Here is a 9,408-nt window from a genome sequence, read left to right on the forward strand (position 1 = left end):
GTGAACTATTGTTTTGAATGTTGTATAATACTAATTTGACAAGAATAATTACGAATAAGAGCAATGAAGCTTAAAATCTTGATCCAATATAAGAGAAGAATATGATTCTTAGAAGACTAGTGAACGGGGAGCTTTGAAAGCAGCCTAAGGCTTGACTTGATTATATTGAATATAATGGACAAATCTGAGTGTTTGAAGAAAAATAGAGTGTAATGAAGAATGGTTTAACTGGGGTCATGACCGAGTTTGACAACTAAGAAAGTTTCAAAAGTCGACGAGAGATTTGACTATTAAATATGCTCCTTACACCACGCGCCGAATCTCATTCTCCTCACCCTCAGCTGTGCCATCTTTCCATTCCCTTTCCTGTTCCTAGTAATGATCCTTTACAGAATACCTTTTTTATTCTTAGTTACATATACTTTCCCTATTTAAAGGGTTCATTAATTATGTTTTTAGTTATTAAATTATTAAACATTTTTTTTGTTTTATTTTTTTTTCAAACTTTATTCTAATTAGATTCTTCTCCTTTTAAAACTAATGGACTTATCAATCCATGGTTAATGCTATTAGTATTTTTTTATAACACGTCTCCACTATGTTTAAAACATGTGTATAGTTAAAATTAACACGTAAAAAATAAAATGGTTGAAACAATAATGTAGTTGCTGAAATTATGATTTTTGAATTAGTTTTAGAAAATTTTAAAAAGATCGTCGAAGGTGATTCAAATGTTTGTATTGTTATTTTCATCAAATGGATTTAGCATTTCAAAATTGGTGAAAGCAACGAAGAGGAAAAGCTTTAATTATGAAGTTCGCATTCAGATGAAGGGATTTCTGGAGTTCGTGTTCAAACATGGGGGCTTGATCTACGAAATCACCATTTGTCTAAGTGAAGTTAGTTTGTAAATTGGTTTTATTTTTTGTGCAATGCTGAGTGTAATTAGGATTATAATTGTTTAAGTGCTGAGTGTAATTAGGATTATAATTGTTTAAGTTTGATTCATGATTTACAATGTACGATCAAAAATGGGGTTTGGTCTTTTCATCATATGGACAATGGACAAGTCCGAAAAAGAAGAGGGAAGTGAAATATGTTGGTCGAGAAATACATGTAGTTAAAGGAATTCATTGATGGTCATGCTTTGAAGCATTGGTAATAGTTAAAGAGTTCAAATATGTTGATGGTGTCAAACTTAGGTGGAAGAGTTCAAAAAACATGAAAGGTTAAGACAATTGTACACTGTCATAAATGTGAGAATATTTAGTAATAAAAATGTAAGTGTAGTTTGGATTGTACAAGTATTAATTGACATATTTAAATAGATGTAGAAACCATGACAGAGAACTAAATAATTGATGAAGTTAAGAAGACATACGATGTTGGCATAATATCTTGAAGGACTGACAAAGCAAAAGAACTTGCAATAGATTGTATGGTGGGAGATGGACAATGCTAATATGCTCGTCTATATGACTACGTTGCTGAATTTCTCAAAGTTAAAGTTGAAACATTCAGATTAAAGTCAATTAACCGTAATCAACTTTGGTACCAAAGTTAGAGTGTTTTTACATGTGTTTAGAAGTTTGTAAGGAGGAGTTCTTGGATGATTGCATGTCCTTCATTAGTATTGACTGTTGTTATCTAGACATCCTATGATAATCAATTATTAGTTGTAATGGGTCTTAATGACCAATACTTTCGACTAGCTTTTTGTTGTTGAAAACAAAAGTAGAAATACCTTAAGGTGATTTATAACATTATTGTTGAGTGGTATTGGAAACATTAAAAGTCATTGTTGAATATTCATTTCATATCAAAGTAATTACAATGTAAATTGATCTGCAATAAAAATTAGAAACTATAATAAAGTCAATACATTTTTTTCACTTATGATTTGATTTCTACATCTCCAAAATAATTTTTCTTTGTTCTTCAAAGTAGTTGGCTTCAACATCAACCATCTTTTCCTACATCCACAAACTTTTAATGCTAATTATGAAGACCACCCATATATTTGCACATTCTCGAACAAATGATCCTCCGCACAAAACCAATCATCTGATATCAAATGTCATCACACTGCATCTCACCTTCCATTTTTACAAAGATAAAAGAATGAAATTACGTAACTTTCTCACTATCAACTTCAGAAATTACAGTTTTTCCTTTTTAAATGATAAATCCCTGTTAATTTTTAAATGTTGGTGAAAACATAATTAACCCATTAATGTAAGTAGAATATAAAATGATTTGTTGGGTATAAGAGTGCAACCTGCCTTAAATAAGTGGATACGTTTGATTAAGTTGAAGATCACCGAGCCTCGGTTTATATTTTTGCGCATCTCCTTGTGGGTTATATTAATGTCCGCTGGTTGATACGTATTGCACCTCAAAATATCGAACTATTAAAAAGATAACAGGGAAACTTTTGAAAACAATGAATGTTTATTTAGTCATAACAGATTGAATTACACGTCGCTACATCATGAACTATTGTAACCCATGACCCACGAGTTTCACCAACAGCATTAATAGCATTTATCGCAACCTAAAATTACACTCAGTTGCTAAATACAAGAAAAGGAAGACAAAATCCGGCATCAGCAGGAGGAACGTCATCTTTATCAGAAAAATGTAGGAAGGCGAGAATATAAAAATATGGGGGGAAATTGTCGTAAAAATAAACTGTTTTAATAAAAAGCAAGTTCAGTCATCAACTTCAGCTTTAATCTCTCTCATCAAATCCTCCTTGTAATCCTCAAATGTTCCGGGGAAAGTTTTGACAGTACCATCCTCGACAACCCAAATTTGACTCCTTTCTTCATCATCACACACACGTGATATCAATCTTGAATCATGACTGACAAGAACAACTCCACCAGTGAATTCATCCAGTGCATCTGCCAATGCATCAATACTTTGCATGTCCAGATGATTGGTTGGTTCATCTAACAATAAAATGTGTGGCTTTGACATGGAAATAGAAGTGAAGACAACCCGAGCTTTCTGCCCTCCTGATAGTTTGGCAATAGGAGTAAGATGGTTATGACTTGGTAACCCAAACTTACCAAGTTTTGCACGAACAGCCTCCTGCTTGCTAAGTCCCTCCTGATCAGGATGGAGACGCAGAAGATACTGCACAGCTGTTTCATCCATTGTTAGAAGGTCCACAAAGTGTTGGGAGTATCTTCCTATCCTCAACTTCTGACTTCTTCGTACTTCACCCTCAGAAGCAACCAAATCACCAGCTAGAAGATTCAACAACGTGGATTTTCCAGCTCCATTAGGCCCAACAATGGCAACACGAGTCCCCATATCAATGCCAACATCAACATTTGATAGCCTAAAATCCTCTCGGTTTGGGTAGCTAAAGCTGACCTCAATGAGCTGTAAAAGTGGGGGTGTAAGCTCAGTGGGTTCAGGAAAGTGGAATTCCACACTGTAATCCCTCCACTTCTGTGGAACCTCCGATGGGGCATTATCCTCATCAACCTTGCCCTTTCCTTTGCTTTTAGATGCTTCCTTAGCTGCTGCAAACTTAGCTCGATCCTTAACCTTTTCTTGCTGGGCTCGGTTTCCACTCCTTTTAGCTGCTTTCAACTGCTTGTCATAAATCTCATACTTCTTATTCATCTCTTTACGACGCTGTTCATATCCACTCTCAAAATCATCAAAATTTCCACGATAGAAATGAAGTTTCAAATCATGGAGATGAATAATCTCAGTACATACTGTATTGAGAAAATCTCTATCATGTGAGACAACTACCAAAGTTTTCTTCCAACGGCACAAATACTCTTCCAACCAGAGAACAGCCCTCAGGTCGAGATGATTCGTGGGTTCATCAAGTAATAATAGCGTTGGTTGTACAAAAAGTGCTCGAGCTAATGAAATTCTCATTCTCCAGCCACCACTGAAGGATTTTGTAGGGCGGCCTTGCATATTCTTTGTAAAACCCAAACCAGCTAATATCTTTGATGCCTGAGCTTCAGCCGCATCAGATCCCATCAACTGCAGTTTTTCATATAGCTCTGCTAGCTTTTCTCCCGTATCATCTTCATTATCATCTTTGTCTACACTTTCTTCAGCAGAAGCTGCATTCTGAAGAGAGGTAACCTCCTGCCGAATTTTAACTAGTTCTTCATTAGCTGAAACAACGGCTTCAAGAGCTGTCTTGTCATCACCAACTACCTCCTGCTCAACCAGAAGGACATCAATATTCTTAGGTACTGGTATCTTCCTCCAGGCAAGAAGTTTCAGCAGCGTGGACTTGCCCATTCCATTGGGTCCAACCAAACCATACCTCTTCCCATGAGATATCTTCACTGATGCATTCTTCAAAAGTTCTTTACCACGAGCAGAAACAGAGAAATTTTCTATTGTTATATCTTTCACATTAGCGTCAGCATCAGCATCTCCATCAAGCACCGAAGCTCGGCTTCCAATGACCACAGTGAATGCATCATGATCATCCTTAAGAGCCTCCCTCTTTGCCTGCTCAGCAGCATGTGCTGCTAAAAGATCCTTCTTTTCACGCTTTTTCAACTCTTTATCAGCAATAGGCACATCAAGTGGCTTTAAATCAGGCCTTTGCTGCTGACTTCCACGTTTGGATGCATTATTTTTCTCCTCCTCCTGTTCTAGGAGATCATCATCTTCATCATCAGAAGGCGGAAGATCAATACCATCGGTGTATGCAGAAGCTTTTGGAGCAGATTTTGGCTTCGGCTTACTGGAGGTAGAAGAGACCTTTTTGGGTTTGTCAGGCTTTTCATCCATACTGGCCAGCATGGCAGAGACAGAAAATTTTTCCTTCTTGGGAGCATCTTTACTTGTCTTGGTCTTCGCAGATGGGCCAGCATCCTCTGGCTTTTTCCTTCCCATTGTAAAAAACTGAAACAAGCAGAAAACATCTTAATGTAACCAACCATACATCGTTACTGCTATAAAAATGACCTTAATATAGGCTCTGCACATAAAATTTAAAATGTCATATTTCAATCTATTTCTCTAACGAGTACTTTTTTTAATGCAGATTAAAAGATATTCCATTGATAGTTCTCAATCTATTTCTCTAACGAGCAACATAAATTAATTAGACATGTCGTGTTTCATCTTTTTAAATTACAATTCGTTCTATTAGACACAAGAATTGTCTATCTACACATCTATTTTGGGCAACCAGATGTCAAAGTATAAAGGAACCAGAGTGATAAAATCATTACATAGGGTGTGATCTGAAGAGTAGAAATGAGGAGAAGAAAGCTAAATTGAAGGCATGCAAAATTAAAATTAGAAAATTGATGTAAAAATAAAGGTTTCATGAATAAATAAAGAAATCTAGTATATTATATATAAGTAGTAAGAAAGCAAGAAACAAGGATAGCGAATAGAAATACAATCAAATAATTAGTGGGATCACTGTGACCACCAATCTATCTATCTATCTAACTATTTTGATTTCTTGAATCGATCAAAATTAAATAAAGGAAAAAGAATGGGTCAGACGAAAACGGGGAGGGCGGTGCAGCAGATTGCAGCAGATCACGGAAGAACAGAACGGTAAATGGCGGAAGTGGTAAAATGGGCAAAACAGTCGAAATCGAAAAATATGAAAGGAATAGATGAAACTAAGAAGAGAGAAGAACGAGACAGAATACGGAAAGCATCGGAAAACCTTAGAACCTGATTCAGCAGCGGCGGAGGCGGAGGCGGCGGCGATCAAGTTGGGCACAGTCGAGTGGAGTTAGGGTTTCAGTCCAACCTACGGTTTTCTTTCACCCTTCTTATCTTCTTATCTTGGCGATCATGTAAATAATTTTTAGGAACAATTTTAAGAAACCTTTTAACAATAAAACTTTTTTAAACAATTTATCAAAATTTATAATATATCTTGACCAAGTTAGTATTTTCTTCTAAAGTAAGATAAAAATATAGTTTTTATAATAACTTCTTTTCATATAAGATATATGTTTTTCTTTTTCAATATCAAGATACTCTCATAGGTTTCGTATTAAATATATGGTACATTTCGTTAAATTTTGATTAAATGCAATTATTCTAACTTTATTAAAATATTTTCTTGTATAGTTTTCAATTGTATAATATGATACTTCTTTAGGTATATATTTTGTGGGATTGAGAGACTAATATAGTGAATGCTTGATTGCTTTTTTTCGGTTTTTATTGTTGGGGAGGTATCTACAATGACACACTCCGACACTCAAATTAGGCGTGTGATGAAAGAACCTCGCTTCTTAATTGAGTGTTTCTGAATATTAGTGAGAAATAAATAGATCTTGAATAGGGTGTCAGTGTAATTGACTTTTAGCCTTAGCCCTTTATTTATAGGTCAACACAAATCTAATAAAATATAAACAGAATTATCTGGAATAAATTTACTTGGTTGCTCATAAATAACTTTATCAATATCTTTAATTAGATATTTTTTATTATTTTATCTCTAGCCGATCGACTATTATTTGTAATCGATCATCCCAAATATCATACTATACAATACTCAAACATAAAATAACAATGGATTTATCATATTATAGGTTGCAAATACGATAATAACACATAAACGTGATTTTTGTGATTTTAAAATAATTTTGTTGAAAGATTTTATCAAAACATTTTTATTTAATTAATTAAATTGTCAACCTCCCGTGTTCATAACAAATCACCCTCCCAAACTCCCTCCACCCTAAAACACCCCCTAACACTATAATATATTTGAAAACAATATTCCAATAAAAATAAAAAGTAGCAACCTTTTTCTTATTCATCTACATTTTAACTGATTTTAATGGATTAAAAATACAGTAGATTGTAAAGTTCAAAATCTTCATGTTTGCACCTACTGTTTTTTGTGATATATTTATCGTTTAATTAAAATAAAGTGATATATTGTACTTAAATATATTTTCTGAAAAAAAAAACAATTTCAAATAATTTTTAGAAGTAACATTATAAGACTTTTTAGAATGTTAGTATTTCATATAAGTTCATAATTTGGTCAAAACAGCGAAATTATACAAAATCCAACACCAACTGTACATCACACGTGGAAATCTTGAACCATGTGTGGCGATAAATGAAGGGAGAAAGTCAAACATCCTTGTTTTCTTAATTTGAGAAATTGCTAAATAGGAACATCTCCATTTGAATGGTACATTTGTAATGAATTTATGTATTATGGTGTCCTTTGTAAGAAGATAGAATGCAAGTTAATACAAAATACATTGTTAACTGAATATTATTTTTTTTATTATCATATGGAAACGAACAAACAGACATAGGTGCAAAAATTAAGGAGAGCCAACCGTTAACCGGTAACGGGCGAAAACGGTGGGTTTTATAAGTTAGAGTTTATTGGTTTGGTTTCTCTGTGCGGGCGTGCGTCCCTGGTCGTATATTCAACAACCTCAACTGCAACTTCAACTTCTTCCAAAGCCTTGATTTTTGAGCATTCTCACTCACTGCAACCAAAGGAAGGGGTTCCCTCTAGAGGGCGGTTTTCCGATTTCTCGGAAACCGCTCTACCTTATCAACAACTTTGAAATCACTTGAAAGAAAGAAGAAAGAAGAAGCAACGCTTCCCGGGCTGAAGAAGAACATATAATAATGCATTGCATGGTTTAACTTTTTGTCTGCCCACGGAATGTGCATGTGCATAGGTTTTTGGATTGAATTTGTGTAAATAATACTTGAAGAAGGTGGCGATGGCGGCGGCGGTAACTAGAAGAAGAGACGGTATGCGTGGCGTCCACCAGTGGGCGTGGCCTAAACCCAATAAATGGGTGAAGGGGAAAGTGGTTGGATGTGGATCTTTCGGCACTGTGCATTTGGCGATGAACAAATCAACGGGTGCCCTTTTTGTTGTAAAATCATCACATTCGAGGGCTGGACGTGAGGCTTTGGATGAAGAGGTAAAAATCCTGAAAATATTTAATTCCTCACCATACATTGTCCAATGTTTAGGGACAGAGGAGGAGGAACATGGCAAGCTGAATGTTTTTATGGAGTATATGTCAGGAGGTAGTTTGGCAGACGTGGCTCACAAATTCGGTGGGTCATTGGATGAAGAGGTGGTTCGTGTGTATACCAGGGAAATTCTTCACGGCCTGAACCATCTTCACCTTCAAGGTATTGTACACTGCGATCTCAAGTGCAAGAACGTGCTTTTGGACCCACATGGCAACGTGAAGCTGGCAGATTTTGGATGTGCCAGAAGGGCAAATGAGTTGGGAAAGTCATTTGGTGGGACCCCTCTGTGGATGGCTCCTGAAGTTCTGAGGAACGAGTCTGTTGATTTGTCTGCAGATATATGGTCCTTGGGATGCACAGTTATTGAGATGGCTACTGGCACTCCCCCTTGGGTTCATCAGGTTTCAAATCACGTCAGTGATGTGCTCTGGATTGCCCATGGTGATGCTATTCCTCAGTTTCCACAACATTTCTCCAAGGAGGGTTTGGATTTCTTGAGCATGTGCTTGCAGAGAGATCCCCGTAAGAGGTCTACGCCTCAGAAGTTACTTTCCCATCCCTTTGTTACCTCAACACCACCTTCTCAACATCAATATCAACAACAACATCAACAGGCTTCCTCTCCCGCAAGCGTCTTGGAGGTTCACGATTTCAGGGACTCTTGTGATATACATGATTTCTCTCTCACAAACACACTTGCATCTTACACTGATTACTCCAAAGGAATAGCTGTGTGTAAAGCGGAAGAGAGTGCCTTGGGCTCATCGGGGAATTGGATTACAGTTAGATCAGGCTGAAACATTGATCATATATAGAATTGTTAATGTAGATAGACAATTTCAAATGTACAGCATTGTGTAGGAAACGAATAGGATCTCAACTTTCTATGGCTTTTCCTCTGCATTCTCAGATAACTTTTGTAACCCATGGCTTACTGTTGCGTAGCCACAAATTTCTTATGAAGGCTATCTCTCATGGCATAAATAATGTAAGGTTCCTACATGGTGCATGTCATTTTTGATATTAAACCAAAAATTCTTTGTGATTAATCAACCCAGTCCTTACTTCTAGTCTTCTAAAAATGCCATTTTTTTTCAAAAATTGAACATACTGCAGACCTCTTGCATGTAAATTCATATTTTGAAGGTATCTGGGATCTGAAAGCAATTTCCTGTTAAAAGAACTCTAAGAGAATGCAGACAAAGAATACCAGAGAACTCGAACTGATGGCAGCTACAACTTATAATTTCCTCAGCTTTGGTGTGGTGTCTCACAAGAAAACCATCTTCAATTGGAAACGATGCATAATGTTCTCAGAGCTTTGAAAAGGCAAAAGGAATCAGGATTGTGGCAGCGTGAACATTTTGGAGATTTTGCTGCATGGATTGTTGTTCTCCAGTTTGACAGCAATGG

General features: G+C 36.1%; 2 protein-coding genes across 3 annotated transcripts; one reads left to right on the forward strand and one right to left on the reverse strand.

Annotated features, from left to right (window-relative positions):
• Positions 1 to 2,432: 2,432 nt before the first annotated feature.
• On the reverse strand, positions 2,433 to 5,840 carry LOC106776029 (ABC transporter F family member 4). 2 transcript variants are annotated; one of them, XM_014663325.2, is made up of 2 exons: positions 5,692 to 5,840; positions 2,433 to 4,899 (listed from the first exon to the last, which is right to left on the reverse strand). In XM_014663325.2, the coding sequence occupies exon 2, from the start codon at positions 4,888 to 4,890 to the stop codon at positions 2,713 to 2,715; it is 2,178 nt and encodes a 725-aa protein (XP_014518811.1). In that variant the 5' UTR covers positions 4,891 to 4,899; positions 5,692 to 5,840; the 3' UTR covers positions 2,433 to 2,712. The 2 variants fall into 2 exon arrangements, with proteins under 2 accessions (XP_014518811.1, XP_014518812.1); XM_014663326.2 differs by having other exon boundaries at positions 5,684 to 5,827.
• Positions 5,841 to 7,375: 1,535 nt separating this feature from the next.
• Positions 7,376 to 9,127, forward strand: LOC106775623 (mitogen-activated protein kinase kinase kinase NPK1-like). The gene has a single exon (XM_014662768.2). It carries the CDS (start codon positions 7,731 to 7,733, stop codon positions 8,790 to 8,792), a length of 1,062 nt encoding a protein of 353 aa, XP_014518254.1. The 5' UTR covers positions 7,376 to 7,730; the 3' UTR covers positions 8,793 to 9,127.
• The last annotated feature ends 281 nt before the right edge of the window (positions 9,128 to 9,408 follow it).

The sequence above is a fragment of the Vigna radiata genome, chromosome 10, assembly GCF_000741045.1.
Source record: "Vigna radiata var. radiata cultivar VC1973A chromosome 10, Vradiata_ver6, whole genome shotgun sequence".
Lineage (NCBI taxonomy): Eukaryota > Viridiplantae > Streptophyta > Magnoliopsida > Fabales > Fabaceae > Vigna > Vigna radiata.

Excerpts from the sequence above, each read along its gene's own strand:
- LOC106775623 (XM_014662768.2), top strand. The coding sequence starts at position 7,731 with ATGGCGGCGGCGGTAACTAGAAGAAGAGACGGTATGCGTGGCGTCCAC.
- LOC106776029 (XM_014663325.2), bottom strand. The coding sequence starts at position 4,890 with ATGGGAAGGAAAAAGCCAGAGGATGCTGGCCCATCTGCGAAGACCAAG.